The 22,207-nt window shown below is 44.9% G+C and overlaps 3 protein-coding genes across 8 annotated transcripts in view; 1 reads left to right on the top strand and 2 right to left on the bottom strand.

Annotated features, from left to right (window-relative positions):
- Nucleotides 1-1,107, bottom strand: part of ATXN3 (ataxin 3) — a 49,749-nt gene extending 48,642 nt beyond the window's left edge. For 3 of the 5 annotated variants that reach the window (XM_011991767.1, XM_011991769.1, XM_011991768.1), the window contains exon 1: nt 1,028-1,097. In XM_011991767.1, coding sequence (XP_011847157.1) covers nt 1,028-1,055 — 28 coding nt within the window. In that variant the 5' untranslated portion in view covers nt 1,056-1,097. Of the gene's footprint in view, nt 1-1,027 lie in introns of all 5 variants that reach the window. The other 2 variants (XM_011991770.1, XM_011991766.1) reach the window with 2 other exon arrangements.
- Nucleotides 1,108-12,409: 11,302 nt separating this feature from the next.
- NDUFB1 (NADH dehydrogenase (ubiquinone) 1 beta subcomplex, 1, 7kDa) lies at nt 12,410-18,295 on the bottom strand. Its single transcript, XM_011991763.1, is given in 4 exon segments — nt 12,410-12,516; nt 13,772-13,916; nt 18,031-18,075; nt 18,078-18,295. Coding segments are annotated over 4 exon segments (312 nt in total). The 5' UTR covers nt 18,163-18,295; the 3' UTR covers nt 12,410-12,479.
- Nucleotides 18,296-18,330: 35 nt separating this feature from the next.
- CPSF2 (cleavage and polyadenylation specific factor 2, 100kDa) overlaps nt 18,331-22,207 on the top strand; it is a 42,602-nt gene continuing 38,725 nt past the window's right edge. Inside the window, exon 1 of one of the 2 annotated variants that reach the window (XM_011991761.1) lies at nt 18,331-18,505. The gene's annotated coding sequence lies outside the window, so the exon portion shown is untranslated. Of the gene's footprint in view, nt 18,729-22,207 lie in introns of both variants that reach the window. The other variant, XM_011991762.1, reaches the window with a different exon arrangement.

Here is a 22,207-nt window from a genome sequence, read left to right as displayed (position 1 = left end):
TGTGTGTGAATTTTAAATGTCTGGGATAAACGATCATTTATAAGCATTTAATAAAACAAAAACCCTTTGCTCCTCCTATTAAATAATAGCCTTACCAGCAACTCTTTCCAAACATGATACTATTATGAAACAAGATATCATGTGCCAAAGTTGTCCTGGGGAAGGCTTCACTCACATACAAATGGATGGATAATAGCATGTGAGAAACGAGGAGTTTCTCCACATGTCACAAACAGTATCTTCAAGTGCATGGTCACTGAAGAGTTAAAGTGACAGCAGGCTAGGCAGACCACAACAAAATCATTCCAGTCCACTCCTAATACCTAAAAACAAAGCTGGCTGCCTGCTCCGGAAAGATGGGAGTACCAAAAGAAACCAAACCCAAACATCCCGTAATAAAAACTCGTGACGACTTCCCTGTTTAGGGGCACAACGGGTTTCCTACTTCACTTCCTAAGTGTCAGGCCCTACAGTGGGCGAGCCAAGGTCTCCTCCCTCGGGAGGCTCGCGGACCTGGTGCAGGGGAAAAAACATGAACAAGACCTCAAAGATCTAAATGTAGGGAAGACTCCAATATAGAATTGAGCAGTCCGGAGAAAGAAAAGTTAATTCTGCCAGGAGTAGGGCAAGAGGGGTCGAGGGAGGTGTCCCAGAGGTGACTGTAGCTAGACCCTAGGGAGAGGGAAGGATTGGGGAGGGGTGAAGGAATCCTCCGAAAAGCTATGGAAAGTGACTGAGAAAGGAAGAAGCAAATCCACTGGGCGCCACCGCGCTCCCGTGTCCCGAGACGCCCCCGGCCCCGCCCATACTCCCTCCCGGCTCCCAGGGCGGGGGCCGCGGGGGAAGTAGGGGCGTAGGTGATGCTCCCCTCCCCGAGCCGAAGAGGCGGGGGGCTGCGGCTTCGCCCCTAGCCCGGCGACATCGGCATGGGGGCGACTCGGACCCCACCCAGCCCTCCGGGAGGCTGTGATGCCGCGCTCCACGCCCGCCACCGCGCGGCAGACAGCTCCCCACCGCACGCGGACACTCACTTTCTCGTGGAAGATGGACTCCATGTTTATTTGTCTGGAGCCAACGGCCCCCACATCAAACCACCCCCTCCAGCTCCGCCCCCTGTCCCTCCCCTCCGCCCACCCCGTCCCACCCTGGTCCCCCCGCCCACGTGCCGCACGCAGGCCAATCACCCGCGAGGATGCGAGTCACGTGAAGCGAAGAGCGAGTGAACGCCGGGGACACGTGACCTTGGTAGCGCGTCCTCCTAGCTTCTGTTAGCGGGCCTTCTGGGGGATGCTACATCGCCACCTGCTGTCTGGAGGATCTTCTCCGCTTCCCACCCATTTCTATGGTTTCTTAGGTTTCTGGGGGGAGGTCTGGACCACTCACCTGGGTTCGATATTCTTTTTGTTTTCCACTTTGTACTTTCTACTGTGTTCATATAACTATTTATTTTCTTTCTCCTCCTCCTCCACTGAAAATTTAGTAAGAAAAAGCCATCATTACATTCTCCCAAAACCTAGCACTTGTATAAAAATGGTAGCTAGGCCGGACGCGGTGCCTCATGCCGGTAATCTCAGCACTTTGGGAGGCCGAGGCGGGCGGGTCAACTGAGGTCGAGAGTTTGAGATCAGCCTGACCAACATGGAGAAACCCCGTCTCTACTAAAAATGCAAAATTAACTGGGCGTGGTGGCGCATACCTCTAATCCCAGGTACTTGAGAGGCTGAGGCAGGAGAATCGCTTGAACCCGGGAGGCGGAGGTTGCAGTGAGCCGAGATGGTGCCATTGCACTCTAGCCTGGACAACAAAAGCGAAACTCCGTCCCCAACCCCCCAAAAAAGGAAAAAAGTGATAGTTAATATTTATATAAGGCTTTCTATGAGCTAGGCCCTTTTCTAAATGCTTTGCATATATTATCAAATTTAATACAGCAAACTTTGATGTAGCTGTTGATGTTATTCATACACATGAGGAAACCGAGGCACGGAGAGGTTAAGAACAGCACAATGTCCAAGGTCAGATGGTAAGTTGCCTTGCCAGGATTCAAATTCAAGTGACTTGTTACCACTGTAGGTGTTCGGGCCCTTTAGAGGGAACTTAGAAGTCTCATATATTGTGTGGGAGACGGGGAGGTAGCAGCGGTTTGATGAAACTTGAATGGAAGGATAGGTGCAGATCTTGCACCTTGAAACCAGATTAAGGTGTACTTTTTTTTTTTTTTTTAAGATGGACCTCTCTCTGTTCCCCAGGCTAGAGTGCAGTGGCACAATCTCCCCGCTCACTGCAACCTCCACTTCCTGAGTTCAAGTGATTCTCTTGCCTCAGCCTCCCAAGCAGCTGGGATTACTGGCACGCATCACGACGTCCAACTATTTTTGTGTTCTTAGTAGAGAAGAGTTTGTACCATGTTGGCCAGGCTGGTCTGGAATCCCCAACCTCAGGTGATCCACCTGCCTTGGCCTCCCACAAGTCCTGGAATTACAGGCGTGAGCCACCGCACCTGGCCAAAGTGTACTTTTAAAAGGATGTGGGGAGCTATATAAATATTTTAAAAGAAGACACGTGGTCATGTTTGCATTTTAGAAAGATCACTGGCTGCAGAAAAAAAGCAGTTGCTGTTGAAGGACTCTTGGGAGAGATGACGGTGGTTTGGACTACAGTGGTGTCTTAAAGATGGAAATAGGCCATTCTGAGAGATTATTTGGACGTAAAGAGACTCAACAGAACGTGGTGATGATACGGCTTCGACCAGTGGAAGAATGCTAGGGTTTTCGTCTTGAGTCGAATTACATAAAACGACATGAACAAACGTGGAGTGGTTTTAAGGAGCATAGTGTTTAATAGGCAAGAAGGAAGGGAGAAGAAAGAAAGAGGAAGCTCCCCTGTAGACACAGAGGGATGGGGGCTCCAAAGCCAAGAGAGGAGACCCGGAGAGTAGGGGAGATACCAGCCAATTATATGAGGAGGCTGCAGGAGGCGGTGTCTGATTTGCATAGGGCTCAGGGGACTGGTTTGACCACGCATGTCATTAATGTAGCCCTCTAAAAAAAACTGGCCCTCCCACCCTAGCTTTTTAATACGCAAATGCAGGGCGCCACGATGTTCTACACATGTGGGGATATGCAGGGGTGGCCATGTTGCCAGCACATGTGAGAGCAAGGGCAAGGGGACAATGGTGGGAATCGCCCTGTTGGTGGACCCAGTTTCTAACTGCCAGCATTTGCATATTAAAGGTTGCCAGCTTGGGTCTAACAGCCAGGGCTTTCACGCTAGACAGGAAACATTTCTGGAACTGCTTCAAAGGAGACAAAAACTTTTTAAGGACCCCTTTTCCTCTCTATCTGCCTAAAATAATTTCTTAATTACGCCTACCACAGTGAGGGATTGGGGAACGCAGGAGACAGAAATGTGAAGGTGACTTCTGGGTTTGTGCCCTGGGCAGCCACTGTGACAGGAGTGATATTGAGAGCAGAAACAAGGGAGGAACAGCAAAGTTTTGGGAAGAAAATAAGATAGAGTTTACATTTTGGAGATAATTTGAAATGTCTATGGACATTCAAGTAATTATGTTGAGTAATGGTTGGATACCAGGTCTGAAGTTCAGGAGGCTGCTTTGAACTCAATGAGGAATTGTCATTAAAAAAAAAAGGTAACTAAGGCCGGTGTGGTGGTGCACGCCTGTAATCCCAGCACTTTGGGAGGCTGAGGCAGGCAGATCTCTTGAGGCCAGGAGTTTGAGACCAGCCTGGCCAACATGGAGAAACCTCATCTCTACTAAAAATACAAAACTTAGCTGGGCATGGTGGCTCATGCCTATAATCCCAGCTACTCAGGAGGCTGAGGCAGGAAAATCGCTTGAACCCAGGAGGTAGAGGTTGCAGTGAGCCAAGATTGTGCCATTGCACTCCAGCCTGGACAACAGAGTGAGACTGTGTCTTAAAAAAAAAAAAAAAAAAGTAACTGAAACCATAGGAGTGAATAAAATCATTTTAGGGAAAAGGAAGTGCTTGAGAAGAGGGCTACAGCTGAGCCCTGAGGATAGAGAAGCAATAGCCAAGGAAGAGGGAGAAAAAGCAAGAAAGTGTGACATTGTGGAATGCCTGGGCAGGGGACGCTTCAAGGGGTAGTCAGTTTCAGTTGCTGCCAGTAAGTCAAGCAATACAAGGACTTATAAGAGGCCACTAAATTTTGTTGCTATGGAGACAATTGGTGACTTTGGGGACTGCAGGTTCAGAGGAGCAGAGGGGGCAGTGAGAGGTAAGGGAATGGAGACTGCCAGAGAGGACCAGGTGCTGAAGGAGAGGATTCGGTACCATTTATTGAGCATCTCTGTGTGCAGAGTTCACAGCCTTGTATGGGGAAAAGTCCACGTTCTTAAGAAATTGTGTGGCCTACCCAGGGAAATAAATCATAGTCTCATAAAGTGAAAAAAATTGCAAACCACCTTTTTTGTTTTTTTTTTCCTTTCTTTTAATTGTAGTTGATGTCTTTCAAATGAATTAATGAAGTCAAAGGTCTTAGTCCTTTTGGGGCGCTATAACAAGATATCTTAGAATAATTTATAAACAGAAATGTATTACAGATCTGGAGGCTGGGAAGTCCAAGATCAAAGCTCTAGCAGATTTAGTGTCCGATGAGGGCCCATTCCTCATAGGTGGTGCCTTTTTTGTGTCCTCACATGGTGGAAGGGGAAAAGGGGCAAACAAGCTTCCTTTCTGTATAAGGGCACTAATCCCAGTCACAAGACTTGGCCTTATGATCTGATCCATCTCCCAAAGGCCCCACCTGTTAAACCAACACACTGGGGATTACATTTCAACAAATGAATTTTGGAAAGATACAAACATTCAGATCATAGCACCAAGTATCTGGGAATCATTTTTTATTCTCTTCCCACAACTTCTCCACATCACCCCTTATTCCAGTCAGTCCTCAAATGCTATAAATCCACTCCTAACTCTCTCTCGCCCTTGTCTTCATTGCTACTACTTAGTTCAAGCCCTCTTGCTATCTTGTGTAGTCCAGTCCAAGGATCTTTGAATTGGTCTTCTGATTCCAGTCTCAATAGGTCTAATTCATGGTGCTGTCAGTGATCTTCCAAAAATGCAAATCGTACAAGATTTTCTTTCGTTTAACAAGTATAACTGTGTATCAGGCCCTGGGACTGTAACCATGAAAAAGACAGACAGTCCCACCTTCAGGGGACTTACATTGGCAGGGATTCTTAAATAATTACACAACTCTTACTTCAAAATCCTTCAGTGACGGCTGGGTGCAGTGGCTCATGCCTATAATCCCAGCACTTTGGGAGGCCGAGGTGGGTGGATCACCTGAGGTCAAGAGTTCAAGACCAGCTTGGCCAACATGGTGAAACCCCATCTCTACTAAAAATACAAAAATTAGCCAGGCATTGTGGTGGACACCTGTAATCCCAGCTACTCGGGAGGCTGAGGCAGGAGAATTGCTTGAACCTGGGCAGCAGAGGTTGCAGTGAGACGAGATCGCACCAGCGCACTCCAGACTGGGCAACAGAGTGAGACTTTGCCTCAAAAAAAAAAAAAAAAATTCTTCAGTGACTTCCTATTGCCATCCTATTGCTGGCCTGAAAAGCTCTGTGATCTGGATCAACCACCTGTCCTGTTCTGTGCTCACCAAATTCTCTCTGCCCCAGTCACTCCAGACTCCAGTCATACTAGCTTCTTCCTTTTACTTCTGGAAAGTTCACTAAGGAAAAGTCTTTTGTGCCACCGCTACACCTTGAGCATGCCTACGTTAAAGCACCATTACATCATACTGGAAGTATTACTTTATATACTACTGAACTAGCAGCTTTTGAGGGGGAGAGGAATCTTATTTTTTTATTTTTTTTTTTTGAGACAGAGTCTCACTCTGTCACCCAGGCTGGAGTGCAGTGGTACGATCTCGGCTCACTGCAACCTCCGCCTCCTGGGTTCAAGCCATTCTCCTGCCTCAGCCTCCCGAGTAGCTGGGACTATAGGCGCCCACCACCATGGCTGGCTAATTTTTTTGTATTTTTAGTAGAGAGTGGGTTTCACCATGTTAGCCAGGATGGTCTTGATCTCCTGACCTCATGATCCGCCTGCCTCGGCCTTCCAAAGTGCACGAATCTTACTCTTTAGGTCAAGGGTTACTACAGAGCAATGAATTAATGCATGAAGTTTTTTTGATTGACTGGCACAAAAAAATACCAATAATTCAGTAGCAGAGAGAGAAGTTACTGAGCTAATCAGGAAAGACTTCATGGAGACAGAAAAGACCAAATAGATGCACTTCTAGTACACTTCCTGTGTCATCTTAGGCTACTCACCTTTTGTCTAATCTTCATTGAAATCTTGTGTTGGCCAGGCATGGTGGCTCAAATCGTAGCACTTTGGGAGGCCGAGGCAGGCAGATCACCTGAGGTCGGGAGTTCGAGACCAGACTAGTCAACATGGAAAAACCCGATCTCTACTAAAAATACAAAATTAGCTGGGTGTGGTGGCATATGCCTGTAATCCCAGCTACTCGGGAGGTTGAGGCAGGAGAATCACTTCAACCTGGGAGGCAGAGGTTGCAGTAAGCCCAGATCATGCCATTGCACTTCAGTCTGGGTGACAGAGTGAAATTCCATCTCAAAAAAAAAAAAAAAAGAAAAAGAAAAAAAAAAATCTCGTGTTAACAAGAGACATTGCATAGAGATATTTCCATCTTCTTGAACACTGTACCTATTAAATCCAAACTGGCATGAATTTTGTTACCCAAGACGAAATACTTTAACAGAATTTCAAATGTTGGGCATTTTAAAAATTGTGAGTATTAAGTATTCGGACTTGCAACACAAATCAGCGGTAACTAAAGGGTATTGTTTCACTGTAATCTTACTCCTCCTAAATTCAATCCTACCTAAAGCAAATTTAATAAAATGTGGCTTCCAAGAAGAGGTAGTAGAACTTGGCTATTTATTTTATTTATTTATTTATTTATGACAGGTCTCACTCTATTGCCCACGCTGGAGTGTAGTGGCACAATCTTGGCTCACTGCCAACCTCTGCCTCCCAGGTTCAAGCAATTCTCCTGCCTCAGCCTCCTAAGTAGCTGGGATTACAGGGATGCACCACAATGCCTAATTTTTGTATCTTTAGTAGAGATGGGGTTTCACCATATTGGCAAGGTTGGTCTCAAACTCCTGACCTCAAATAATCCACCCACTTCAGTCTCCCAAAGTGCTGGGATTACAGGGGAGTCACTGTGCCCGGCCATGTTTTTAAAAATTGGTAACTAATCTTGATGATATTGTGTCATAAAAAATGAATCAAGAGAGAATCCAATTTACTATTACAGATGTTGGCATTAGCAATTTATGTTTCATAAAAAATACTACACATATTTCCAGGAAAGGGAGGTAGAAAAAAATACATACAACAGCATTGTGTTGAAACTCTCCATATATCCCTTAAGGACAAAAGACTTAGGTGTAATATTGCTCTCAATAAAGTATATATGCTTGAAACAAACCAAAGAAAACAAAAGAAATACAACCTAATGTTTCTGATTAGTGCTATTTTTGTCCTTTCTAAAAATATTCTGCTCCTCATAATTGATTACAGATTTTTCAAGTATTATTCATCAATCTGCTTTTTTTCTTTTTTGAGACGGAGTCTCGCTCTGTTGCCCAGGCTGGAGTGCAGTGACGCCATCTTGGCTCACTGCAAGCTCTGCCTCCCGGGTTCACGCCATTCTCCTGCCTCAGCCTCCTGAATAGCTGGGACTACAGGTGCTCGCCACCACACCTGACTAATTTTTTTGTATTTTTAGTAGAGATGGGGTTTCACCGTGTTAGCCAGGATGGTCTTGATCTCCTGACCTCATGATCTGCCCGCCTCGGTCTCCCAAAGTGCTGGGATTACAGGCTTGAGCCACTGCGCCTGGCCCATCAATCTGCTTTCATATATTGAAGGCAAAGGAATATTTTTAAAACATATAGTTTATTTACTTCTCTATTGTTTTTATTTTATATTTTATCTTATTTTTTGACACAGGGGCTCCCTGTGTCTTCCAGACTGGAGTGCAGTGGCACGATCACAGCTCATTGCAGCCTCATCCTCCACAGGCTCAGGTGACCTCCCACCTCAGCCTCCTGAGTAGCTGGGGCTACAGGTATACCCCACCACACCCAGGTAATTTTTGTATTTTTAGTAGAGACGGGGTCTTGCCATGTTTTCCAGGCTGGTCTCGAACTCCTGGGCTCAAGCCATCTGCCCACCTTGGCCTCCCAAAGTGCTAGGATTGCAGACATGAGCCACCTTGCCAGCCTGCTGGTGTTTTTTAGAATCGTCCCAGTAACTAGTACCTCAAGAGGTTATACTTTTTTTTTTTTTGTGGCTTTTTGTAACTCTTGTACTATATCTGTACAATTTAAAAGTATATGATTTGAACCACAATGAGCTGCCACTTCACATCTGTTATGATAGTTATTTTAAAAAAACTAAAAAATTAAAAAGAGACTACCATATGATTCAGCAATCCAGTATCTGGGTATTTATCCAAAAGAATTGAAATCACATAGAGATATGTGGACCCTCACATTCATTGTACCATTGTTAACAACAGCCATGATGAGGAAATAACCTAAATGTCCATCAATGGATGAACAGATACAGAAAATACGTGCAATGAACCATTATTCAGCCTTCAAAAAGAAAGAAATCCTGCAATATGTAACAACATGGATGAACTCTGAAGACATTGTGCTAAGCAAAATAAGCCAATCACAGAACAAATATTGCATGATTCCATGTAACATTCCATGAGTTATCTAAAGTAGTCAAACTCATAGAGTAGAATGGTGGTTACCAGGGCCTGGAGTGGGGAGGGCAGAAATGGGAAATGGCTAATGGGCATGAAGTTTCAATTATGCAAGGTAAGTTCTAGACATTTGCTGTACAACACTGTGCTTATAGTTGACAATATTGTACATTTAAGATTTTGTTAAGAGGCAGATTTCAAGTTGTGTTTTTTTTGTTTGTTTGTTTGTTTGTTTTTTTGCTGGGGGGACAGAGTTTCACTCTTGTTGCACAGGCTGGAGTGCAATGGTGCAATCTCGGCTCACCGCAATCTCCGCCTCCCGGGTTCAAGTGATTCTCCTGCCTTAGCCTCCTGAGTAGCCGGGATTACAGGCATGCACCACCATGGCCGACTAATTTTGTATCTTTAGTAGAGATGAGGTTTCTCCATGTTGGTCAGGCTGGTCTCGAACTCCTGACCTCAGATGATCCGCTCGCCTCGGCCTCCCAAAGTGCTGGGATTACAGGCATGGGCCACTGCGCCCGGCCTCAAATTGTGTTCTTACAATAATTTTTTTTTTTAAAGAGCAAACAATGCTAATCCTTGTCGTTATGGGTTTTAAAGTCTATGTGGAATAAAGAGGGAGAAAAAAAGGCTATAATTTGATAATCTTGACACATACATACATAGAACAGATGGCATGTATACACCTGTGAAACCATCACCTCAATCAAGAAAATGAACATATTATACCCAAGTTTCCTCTTTTTTTTTGAGACAGAGTTTCGCTCTTGTTGCCCACGCTGGAGTGCAATGGCGTGATCTTGGCTCAATGCAACCTCTACCTCCTGAGTTGAAGCAATTCTCCTGACTCAGCCTCCCAATAGCTGGGATTACAGGTGTGCACCACCATGCCTGGCTAATTTTGTATTTTTAGTAGACACGGGGTTTCACCATGTTGGTCAGGCTGGTCTTGAACTCCTGACCTCAAGTGATCCACTGGCCTTGGCCTCCCAAAGTGGCTGGGATTACAGGTGTGGGACACTGTGCCCAGCCTTTTTTTTTTTTTTTGAGACATAGTCTTGGTCTGTTGCCCAGGCTAGTGTCCAGTGGCATGATCTCAGCTCACTACAACCTGTGCCACCCAGGTTGAGGGGATTCTCCTGCCCAGTAGGTGGAACTACAAATGCAGGCCACCATGCCTGGTTAAGTTTTTTAGTAGAGACAGGGTTTTACCATGTTAGCCAGGCTGGTCTCAAACTCCTGACCTCAAGTGATTCCACAGCCTCGGCCTCCCAAAGTGCTGGGATTATAGACATGGGCCACTGTGCCTGGCCCAGCCTCTTTGTAATTCTTTTAACACCTTCTAGACCCTGATCTCTCAACCACTGAACTGCTTTGTTACTACAGATTGCTATTTATAACATTTTCTATTTATAGAAATGAAATCCTATCGCATGGGTTCTTTTTAATCTTTCATTCAGCACCGTTAGTATGAAATTCATCCAAATTATGTTATCAATAGATCATTCCTTCTCATTCCTGGGTGATATGGATTCAACACACTTTATCCATTCATATGTTGATAGACATTTGGGTCATCTCATTTTTGGCTGTTACTAATCAAGCTGCTATGAACATTCATGTAAGTCTTTGTGCGGATGTATGCTTTCATTTCTCTTGGGTAAATAACTCAGACTGGGATGGCTGGGTCAAGTAATAGGTGTTTTACCTGAAACTGCTAAACTTCTTTCCAAGGTGGGACAATTACTGGTGGCTACATTTTATATTCCTGCCAGCAGTGTGCCTTCTAGCTGCTTTACATCCTTGCCAACAATTGGTAGTCAGTCTTCCAAATTTTAACTATTTTATTTTTACTTATTTAAATCTATTTTTTGAGACAGAGTTTCATTCTTGTTGCTCAGGTTGGAGTGCAATGGCATGATCTTGGCTCACTGCAACCTCTGCCCCCGGGGTTCAAGTGATTCTCCTGCCTCAGCCTCCCAAGTAGCTGGGATTACGGACATGCACCACCACACCTGGCTAATTTTGTATTTTTAGTAGAGATGGGGTTTCACCATGTTGGTCAGGCTGTCTCGAATTCCTCAGCTCAAGTGATCCGCCCGCCTAGGCCTCCCAAAGTGTTGAGATTATAGGCATGCGCCAGCCTAACTTTAACCATTTAATAGGTGTGTAGTGCCATCTCATTTTGCTGTTAATTTGCATTTCTCTAGTGACTACTAATGTTGAGTACCTTTTCATGCGCTTACTTGCCATCCTCATATCTTTTTTGGCAGTGTTTGTTAAAATCTTTTGCCCATTTAAAACATTAGGTTGCTTAAACTGGGCACAGTGGCTCACGCCTGTAATCCCAGCACTTTGGGAGGCTGAGTTGGGTGAATCACCAGGTCAGGAGATCAAGACCATCCTGGCTAACATGGTGAAACCCCGTCTCTACTAAAAATACACAAAATTAGCCAGGTGTGGTGGCGGGCACCTGTAGTCCCAGCTACTCGGGAGGTTGAGGCAGGAGAATGGCGGGAACCCAGGAGGCGGAGTTTGCAGATCACACCACTGCACTCCAGCCTGGGTGATATAGCAAGACTCAGTCTCAAAAAAAAAAAAAGTTAGGTTGTTTATTATTAAGCTATAAGGATTGTTTACATATTCTAGATGTTTTTCGAAGAGCAAAATTTTAAATTTTGATAAAGTACAAACTTACTGATTTTTAAAACTAGTTCATGTTCTGTGTGTTGTATTTTAAAAATCTTCGCTTCCTGTGTGTATCCTACATTTGAAAAAAGGAAAAATCTTTGCCAAAGCTAAGGTCACTAAAATTTTCAGTATGTGATTTTTATCAAATAAAATCTTGGCCTCATCCTTTTTAAGTCCCATTGAAGCACAAAGTTTGAGATTTTTTTCTGAAAAATATATGATAAAAAATTTGCTCTATGATTTAATAGTACTGTGGTCCAAAATGAGAAACAGCAAATTAAATGCTAATTATAAATTTAATACCAACGTATACAATCAGGTACCTAATAGTTATTATTTTATTTTTTATTTATTTTTGAGATGGAGTCTCACTCTGTTACCTGACAGGACAGGTATGCGCCACCACACCCGACTAATTTTTTTGTATTTTTAGTAGAGACAGGGTTTCACCACGTTGGTAAGGCTGGTCTGCAATTCCTGACCTCAGATGATCTGCCTGCTTCAGCCTCCCAAAGTGTTGGGATTACAGGCGTGAGCCACCATGCCGGGCCCTAATAATAATAATAATTATTATTTTTTTGAGACGGAGTCTCACTCTGTTGCCCAGGCTGGAGTACAGTGGTGTGATCTCGGCTCATCGCAAGCTCCGCCTCCCAGGTTCACACCATTCTTCTGCCTCAGCCTCCTGAATATCTGGGACTACAGGCACCCGCCACCACGCCTGGCTAATTTTTTGTATTTTTAGTAGAGACGGGGTTTCACTGTGTTAGCCAGGATGGTCTCGATCTCCTGACCTTGTGATCCGCCCGCCTCAGTCTCCCAAAGTGTTGGGATTAAAGGCGTGAGCCACCGCACCTGGCCTTAAGTATGCTTGTTACTAGAAGGACTGCCTTTGTATGAAAAGAAAGACATTTCCGATTCTTCACGTTTTTATTTCTCTCAGAAGTTTAAAATGTGAGCATTCGATAGTTCAGCCAGACTCTTCACTTCCAGGTAACTTCTTCATTGGGTCGCAATTCCCTGTGTGAAAAGCAAAAAAGGAAGAAATGGAAAAACTGTAAATAAAACTTTGATAAGAGATAAAAGGGGAAGTCAGAAGAACATGATTTCAATATTTCATTTTCTTTTTTTTTTTGAAATGGAGTCTCGCTCTGTAGCCCAGGCTGGAGTGCAGTGGCACGATCTCGGCTCACTGCAAACTCCACCTCCTGGGTTCAAGCAATTATCCTGTCTCACCCTCCTGAGTAGCTGGGATTACAGCTGTACACCACCACACCAAGCTAATTTTTTATATTTTTGGTAGAGACGGGGTTCCACCATGTTGGCCAGGCTGGTCTCGAACTCCTGACCTCAAGGGATCCGCCTGCCTCAGCCTCCCAAAGTGCTAGGATTACAGGTGTGAGCCACCGCACCCAGCCAATATTTTATTTTCTATTACACTGATCCATTTAAAAAACTTACATATTAAATTCATCATATTTATTCTTTTTATTCATGACTTTAACTTTTACCATATTGTCAGCTTCATTTTTCTGGGTTAAAGAATTGTGATTACTTAGTTTATATGAAAGCTATTATCTCTGCTCAGTGAGTTCATTCAAAATGTTTTCTAAACCCTTTCCAGCTTATTTTCTCTTTCTTGAAATCCCTGATTTGTGAATCACCTCTACCATCTCTCCATACCCACTGTGGATGCTGCTCACTTCTCTTGCCCCTCAAGCTTCCTCCTACCCAGCTGTATGCCCACTGGCAGGCATCCTGTCTTGCTAACGGGAACTCTCTGCTGCCAGAGGAGCCATCTCTAAGGCATAATGGGACCAGGCAGCTGCCAGCTGCTATCACTCTACCACCAGGTCTAAAGCTGTCAGGTAGTGTTGCTAAGAACACAGCGCCTAGCTGCTATTATTACGATTTCTCTCAGCTACAGCATGTCTTAAGACAATATATGACAATGTATGTGGAAGCTGTAATATAAGCTAGGCTTTGGTCAGCTACTTTTAAACTGTGGCTGTATTAAAATGCACTTTGAATTAAAAAAAAAGATGATACTTTCAAAGACCTGAAACAGCCTATTCATTAAATGAAGACTTTACATTCTAGAGGTAATCATATTGTTTTATCCAAGGATTCAATAACAAACAAGACTAAAAACAGTATCATTTGAATCTAAGTCCTCAAGGGGGAAAAATTACCCCTTCTATTTATTTTTGGCACATATAAAAAAGAATATTCCCCAAATTTGGCCAATTGCTGGTTTAAAAACATGCAGACTAACCTTTTAAATAACAAACTCTTGTTCCGGAAGGCAGTTAGCCGTTCATCATTCTTTCTGTCTAAATAACATCCAATGACAAATCCCATAGGGACAAGAACATGAACCCAGTGGTCCCGCACAATCTGAAGTAAGTTCACCATGATAGCTAAAAGAAAAAAAAATTATCAGAAATACAACTGCTTTTTTTGTTTTCTTTGAAATAGCTTTAAAATTGCATCTGGGCTGGGCACGGTGGTTCATGCCTGTAATCCTAGCACTTTGGGATGCTGAAGTGGGCAGATCACTTGAGATCAGGAGTTCGAGACCAGCCTGGCCAACATGGCAAAACCCCATCTCTACTAAAAGTACAAAAATTAGCCGGGTGTGGTGGTGCGCGTCTGTCATCCCAACTACTGGAGAGGCTGAGACAGGAGAATTGCTTGAGCCTAGAAGGCAGAGGTTGCAGTGAGCCAAGATCATGCCACTGTACTTCAGCCTGGGCAACAGAGCAAGACTCCGTCTCGATAAAATAAATAAACTGCATCTGAAACAGGAAGATAATAGACATAGATGTAATAGATGTTAAAAGCCTAATAAGCCTCTTTGTTTGCCTGGCATCAGAATATTGTATAATACTTAAAAATCTAATTGATGAAGATTATACATGGGACAATGATTAATATAAAATTACACTGCACTGAGTCTATTTATTAAATTTTACTACTAGCTTCAATAGTGATGTGATACGATACAGAGCAGAGAAACAGAGAGAGTATGTAAAACATTCTGCCTGCAATAGCTGATTGTTTGCATCCTCCTCATGTTGTTTTGGAACTTTTTCTTATAAAAGAGATGAGGTCTTACTATGTTGCCCAGGCTGGAGGGCAGTGGCTATTCACAGGCACTATAGCTCTCAACTCCCGGGCTCAAGTATTCCTCCTGCCTTAGCCTTCCAAGTAGCTGGGACTATAGGCATGCACCACTGCACCTGGCTCTCATTTAGAACTTTTACATGTGTAAAACATATTTAGAACCTCTCGCAATGCAAAAACAAATTTAATACAATTTTGCCAAAAGTGGAATTCTTTAGGTAAAGCTGTAATTACTGAAAACTAAATTTAGAAAGAAAAAAGATATGAGAGAAAAAAAAACTATATTCAATAATGTCACTGTAGATATGAATATAGATTACTCTAAAAAAGGTAAAAGGGCCAGGTGTGGTGGTTCACGCCTGTAATCCCAGCACTTTGGGAGGCTGAGGCAGAAGGACAAGGTCAGGAGTTCGAGACCAGCCTGGCCAACATGGTGAAACCCCATCTCTACTAAAAATACAAAAATTAGCTGGGCATAGTGGTGCATGCCTGTAATCCCAGCTACTCAGGAGGCTGAGGCAGGAGAATCGCTTGAACTCGGGAAGCAGAGGTTGCAGTGAGCTGAGATGATGTCACTACACTCCCGACTGGGGGACAGAGCAAGACTGTCTCAGAAAAAAAAAAACAAAAAACAAAAAAACCACAAAAAAACAAGGTAAAGGGAGAAGAAAACTTACTTTTATAGTGTGACTACTAGGTGGCTCATGCCTGCAACCCCAGCACTTTGGGAGGCTAAGGCGGATGGATCACTTGAGCCTAGGAGTTTGAGACTAGCCTGGTTAACATGGAAGACCGTGTCTCTACAAAAAATAAAAAAATTGGCTGGGTGTGCTAGTATATGCCTGTAGTCCCAGCTACTTGGGAGGCTGAGGTGGGAAGATTGCTTGAGCCCAAGAGACGGAGGTTGCAGTGAGCTGAGATCACACCACTGTACTCTAGCCTGGACAACAGAGCAAGATGCGGTCTCAAAACAAAAACAAACAAACAAACAAACAAACAAAAAAGACTACTACGTTACTAGGTACCAGAGCCATATACTTCTATACGTAATGTGAATTAACTATTATTTACATTTTACAGATAAGAAAACAGCTTAATCCAAATACTATTAAGTATAGAGCTGGAGTTCAAATTCAGCTTCACTCTACAGCTCTGGCTCCTATTATATAGCTCATACCTAAGAAACCCCTTCCTGAATTGATGTTTATGATACTTAAAAGCTTTTAAATGCTGAGTGTCCAGAAGGTAGATGAGGAGGAATAGAACTACAGGTTTTTCCTTATCCAAAATGCTTGGAACCCGAAGTGTTTTGGATTTTTTCAGATTTTGAAATATTTGCATACACATAATGAGCTATCTTGGGGATAGGACCGAATTTAAACATAAACTCCATTTGGGCTTTACATATACCTTATACACATAGCCTGAAGGCAATCTTATATGAAACTTGTTTTTTTTTCAAATAGTCTTGCTCTGTCACCTAGGATGGAGTGCAGTGGAGTTATCATAGTCCACTGCAGTCCTGAACTCCTGAGCTCAAGTGATCTTCCCACCTCAACCTCCTGAGAAGCTGGAGCTACAGGTGTTAATTTTTAAAAATCCTTAAAAAAATTTGTAGACACAAGATCTTGCTATGTTGCCCAGGCTGGTCTCAAACTTGTGGCCCCAAGTTTCACATTTGGGGGCATTTTGGATTTCCAATATTCTGATCAGGGATGCTGAACCTGTGATGGTCATCAGGTGGAAAATAAATTGCACTAATTCAATAAAAACATAGTTGGATTGCCAATTTCCTATAAAAATTCGTGCATACAGATTCGTGCATCAAAATACACCTGTGTGCATTTGGACCTAACCTAATAAATCATGTACAATGACTGAGAAGACATATGACAACATCCTAGAAAGACAATACATTATTGCCAACAAAACTGCTTAGCACTAAGCTCTGCTAGGCCTATGTAGACTGAATTTCTGCCTCTCCTCTGACACTGATTGGCAGTTATACAATTCATACATTTTTCTTTCCTTTTTTTTTCTTTTTTATTTTGAGACGGAGTTTCGCTCTTGTTGCCCAGGCTGGAGTGCAATGGCGCGATCTTGGCTCACCGCAACCTCCGCCTCTCGGATTCAAGGGATTCTCCTGCCTCAGCCTCCTGAGTAGCTGGGATCACAGGTATGCGCCACCATGCCCAGCTAATTTTGTACTTTTGTTAGAGATGGGGTTTCTCCATGTTGGTCAGGCTGGTCTTGAATTCCCGACCTCACGTGGTCCACCCGCCTAGGCCTCCCAAAGTGCTGGGATTACAAGCGTGAGCCACAGCGCCCGGCTTTTTTTTTTTTTTTTTTTGAGACAGATTCTCACTCTGTGGCCCAGGCTGGAGTGCAGTGGTGCAACTACAACTCACTGCAACCTCTGCCTCCCAGGTTTAAGTGATTTTCTTGCCTCAGCCTTCCGAGTAGCTGGGACTACAGGCACGTGCCACCATGCCCGGCTAATTTTTGTATTTTTAAGTAGCGACGGGGTTTCACTGTTGGCCAGGCTGGTCTCGAACTCCTGACCTCTTCATCCGGTCACCTCGGCCTTCCAAAAGTGCTGGGATTACAGGCGTGAGCCACCGCGCCTGGCCATACGTTTTTCTTTTAAAAGGCAAGGTCGGCCAGGTGTGCTGGCTCACGCCTGTAATCCTAGCACTTTGGGAGGTTGAGGCGGTTGGATCACGAGATCAGGAGTTCGAGACCAGTCTGGCCAACATAGTGAAACCCCGTCTCTACTAAATATACAAAAAATTAGTCGGGTGTGGTGGCGGGCGCCTGTAATCCTAGCTACTTGAGAGGCTGAGACGGGACAATCGCTTGAACCCGGGAGGCGGAGGTTGGAGTGAGCGGAGATTGCGCCATTGCACTCCAGCCTGGGTGACAAGAGTGAACCTCTGTCTCAAAAATAAAAATAAAAAAGCAAACCAAAAGGGTAAGCGCATCATTTTGGTGCAACGGTGTCGGCTCACGAGGATTTGCGGTTTGGAAGAGAGCGAGGTTAGCGAGGAGACAGAAGGCTAGGACTTAGATGAACGTAAGCTGCTTGGGGAGGGGAGGCAGCCAGCGTCTTCCCTGCTTCAGGCCAGGTATGGGATACCGGCTAGCGGGCGGTCACTGGGTCACATCTCTACGGACGTTTTCCTGTTATAACAGCCTCAGAAAACCCATTCCAAAAGCTCCGGCCCGGAAATCCCATCCTCCACCCGAAGAAAACCCCATTTTCCTTTCCCGTCACCTTCGCTCGGAAGCCCCGGGGAAGCTCAGACCACCCCTCCACACACGCACAGCACCGAGGGCCTGCCTAGAACCCTCCCCGTCACCCTCGCCGTGATCCGCGGCGCGGCGGCCCCCCAGGCTCCCCAGACCCACCTGCAGCCTCAGTGCCAACAGCGACCCCGAGACCAAGGGCAACTCAGCCACCCGCGCCAGTGGAAGCTGCGACCTCGGGACCTGCCATTCGCCGCGCCGGCACGGAGCAGAGGGGTGACGCCAGCAAATCATACTACTTCTTCCTCCTCAGGGTTAACTCCTTTTTTTTTTTAGCTTCCAAACATTATCAATAATTTCTGAATACAATTTCGCTCCACTCAGACGAGGCGTGCAGGTGTGAGCGCCGTCGCCTTCCCACAGCCCCATGCCCACCCCCCGGAGATGGTCTCGCCCTGGGTCCTCCTCGTTTACGCCGCTCGCTTCCAGCTCCAAAATGGCGGCCGCCGCTGGGGGGCTTCTGCCGGCCGGTAGTGCTCCGCGCTGCTGAGCCAGCATCGGCTTTTCTACCTCTTGAACCTGGATTCGCTTAGGGGTTGGGAAGGGCAGTGGACGGCGTTGGGGGAGGCCTGACGAGGCAAGTGAGGGCGGGAGAAAGGAGTAAACCTCTGGCGGGGGAAGGCGGCGTCACTGGCCCTCCGGGAGCGCCGGGCCCCGACTCCGACCCGGTCTCCCCCGAGGACTCGCCCCCGCCGCTTCGGCTGCGACTGTCCCGGTCGTTCCTGGCAGAAGTGGTCAGCGAGGGAAAGAGAAGTGACTTCTCCATGGGTTTCAAGCTCCCAGCTGTTTTGCGGCAGCTCGTACGGTTCCCTCCCGGGATCTTCTTTCCTCCTTTCTGCTTCCCTCTGCTTACCCTTTCATCTCTTGGCGCTGGAGGAGTTAAGCCGACGCCAGCTTTAGCTGCTTAGCCTCGTGGCTACGGCGTTCTCACCCTCCCCCGCTCGGGCTCTTCCCGTCGTTTTGGGTTGAGAGACCACGAGGTTACTAAGCTCTGGGCACCGCGTAGGCGTCCTTTTAGTTCATCGACTCCAGAGACCTTTAGGATGTTTGTACTATGCTGTACTAAAAGGGTCTCGGCCCTTCGCGCCCTCCCGCCATTGCCCTCCCAGCGCTTCCACTATCACTGTGAAGTTATAATTCTTTTTTGACTTCGTACTATTTTACGTGCTCTTTAGAAAACAAGAGGTCAGACTGTAACCCCGGCAAGTCTGGCCTCCTGTGACCAGGCGAACCTGAGCTATCATTTATACCCATCCCCTAATTTTTAATTTTACAATCCCTTTAACCCCTTTTTTTCCTTTCTTTTTTTTTCTTCTTCTTCTTTTTTTTTTTGTAAATAGAGACGGGGTTTCACTATGTTGCCCAGGCTGGTGTCGAACTCCTGGGCTCAAGAGAACCTCCCATTTTGGCCTATGCTGGGATTACAGGCGTGAGCCACCATGCCCGGCCTTGCAGCCCCAGTATGAAATTGCTGCTTTCCCTCAACTGACAGGAAAGAGACTTCCCCACTCAGTGAGTTCCAGGGCTAACCCAAACTCCTCTGTTTTCCCTTGGATTTTGCTTAGTTCACCTTAGTTGTCATCAACATGCAGGGTCATGATTTTTTATTTTCTATTTTTGAGAAGGAATCTCGCTCTGTTGCGCAGGCTGGAGTACAGTGTCACGATTCTCGGCGCACTGCAACCTCTTCCTCCCGGGTTCAAGTGATTCTCCTGCCTCAAGAGCCACGAGTAGCTAGGAGTACAGGCGCGCACCACCACGCCCGGCTAATTTTTGTAGTTTTAGTAGAGACAGGGTTTCACCTTGTTGGCCAGGATGATCCGCCCGCCTCGGCCTCCCAAAGTGCCGGGATTACAGGCGTGAGCCACCGCGCCCAGCTGATTGATTATTTGAGACGGGGTCTCGCTCTGTCCCCCAGGCTGGAGTGCAGTGGTGCCATCTCAGCTCACTGCAACTTCCGCCTCCCGGGCTCAAGCAATCCTCCCACCTCAGCCTCCCAAGTAGCTGGGGTCACCAGCGCAGCCACCGCGCCCGGCTACTTTTTTGCGTTTTTAGTAGAAATGGGGTTTTGCCATGTTGCCCAGGCTGGTCTGGAACTCCTGAGCTCAAGCGATCGGCCTTCCTCGGCCTCCCAAAGTGTTGAGATTACAGGCGCAAGCCACTGCGCCCGGCAACATGCACGATCATTATTGAGAGGGCAAGTAACTGTGAGATACTGGGTATTGGATATACAACGATGATCACTTTTACTCCTCTATACATTGAAAATCCATTCAAATACTTTATGTGCCCCCTTTATAACAAAATAACTTGGGTTAGGGCAACAAAAAGGCTTTATAAAGGAGTAAATATGTGAGTTGGGTCATGTAGCATCAAAAGGAATTTGCTGAGCTCAAAAGGAGAAGGTAATTTCGGGATTCAGTACAGGAATATAGAGCTTTGAGAAACTTTAGCATAGTTAGGGAGAGTGGGATAATCAACCTGCTTGAGCATTTAGTGCATGAGTGATTGGTGAAGCAAGAGGTAGGTTAAGATCAGCTTGTGAAGGATCCTGATTTCCAATCGGGAGTTTAGATTTTATTCAGTAGTTAGCAGGAATCCAGTGGATATTTTGTGCAAAGAGTGAGCAGGAGGGTATTTGTTTTTTTAGGATGGTCTCTGACAGCTATATAGAGGATCAACTGGGAACAGAAAAACTAGATGAAAGGAAATTGGCAATCATTCAGGTAAGGCAATGAGGGCCTCCATGGAGGCAGGACATAAAGGAGGTCAGAGAGACACTAAGTAAATGTCAAATGGGATTCACCTGCTGACTGCTAAGTTAATGGTAAGAAGGTGACTTGAGTTTTTATTCTGAGAGAGTAAATGGTTGGCAATACTATTAAAACTTAGTCTGAGACATGCACACAAACATATGATGGTGCCAACCTGCACTTTAGGGGTGACAACACGATGCTCTATAGTGTAAAGCATTGATTTTTATGGTCTGGAGTCTAGATCTGCACTGTTATAGTAGTCACTAGCCACATGTAGCTACTGAGCACTTCAGATGTGGTTAGTCTAATTGAAATGTGCTGTAAATATAAAATACACAGTGGATTTTGAAGATTTAATATGAAAATGTAAAATATTCAACATGATTATATGTTGAAATAATATTTTGGTTCTACTGGGTTAAATAAAATACATTAAAATTCACCTGTTTCTTTTTCACTTTTCCATGTGACCACGAAGAAATTTAAACGTACATTTGTGGCATGCATTATATGTCTGTTGACAGAGCTGTTCTAGTCTAGACTAGATGTGGGAATTTGTAAGGAGGTGGAATATGAGCTGGGCCCAAAGACATTGAGCAGTGATGTCAGGGTGGCTTCCTGGCAACCTCCATTGCCAGTTAAGGCATTTGGTTTGTCTTTTCTCAAGCAGTAAGAAGCCTTCAAAGATTTCTGAGCAAGGGGTAGTATGTGCAGGGTATTTCTGAAGATGAATCTGGTAGCGATGTTTAGGTTGGATGAAGGGAGGAAAGGAGGCAGAGAAACTGAGAAACCCAAACATAAGGTAGTGAGGCCCTTCCTGTATTAGGGTACTGGCAATAGGGATAGAAAGAGAATGATATGCAAAGCGTTGCTGAGGGAAGAATAATCAGGAGGTGGTAATAATAGACTGTCCCAGAAATGAAGAATCAGCATGTAGCATTCCAAGCCTTGGTTACTTAGATAACAACTAATATATTCATGTCTCAGAGCTGTAAAATACAATTTGAGACTGAAGAAATTTGGTCTCAAGGTAGAATCAGCAAAGTTAGGAGGGAGTGGTCCACTAAATACTTTCTCTTTTTATCACCCTGCTTTCTGTATCATCTTATCAATCCTACGCACCAGCTAATATCCCCAGAATACAGAATTACCTATATCATGCCATCATTCTACTTGATAATGAGTCTTAAAATGTTTCTGTTGCCTGCAGGACTAGGTTCACAGTTTCCAAGGCCTTTCATTATCTGGCCCCTTTCTGTTCATTAGGCCTTACCTTTTCTGCTTTTGGGAATGTGTGCCAGGCTAGTTTTTTCACTGGTACTTTAAAACTTTTTACTCAAAAGTGCGGAGATCTGAGATCTCTGGTACTCCTTTACTCCTGTTATTCCTCTGTTTTAAGTACCTTCTCTTTGTTTCTACCCATGTCTTATCCTTAGTGAGTAATCTTAAATCCCACCTCTTCTATGATTCTCAATAACATAAGGTAATATCAACTTAAAAAAAAAACTTCCCATATATATATA

The sequence above is a fragment of the Mandrillus leucophaeus genome, unplaced genomic scaffold (assembly GCF_000951045.1).
Source record: "Mandrillus leucophaeus isolate KB7577 unplaced genomic scaffold, Mleu.le_1.0 Scaffold4, whole genome shotgun sequence".
NCBI lineage: Eukaryota > Metazoa > Chordata > Mammalia > Primates > Cercopithecidae > Mandrillus > Mandrillus leucophaeus.
Note: the sequence above shows the minus strand (reverse complement) of the source record. Positions and strands in the feature narration are given on the sequence as shown.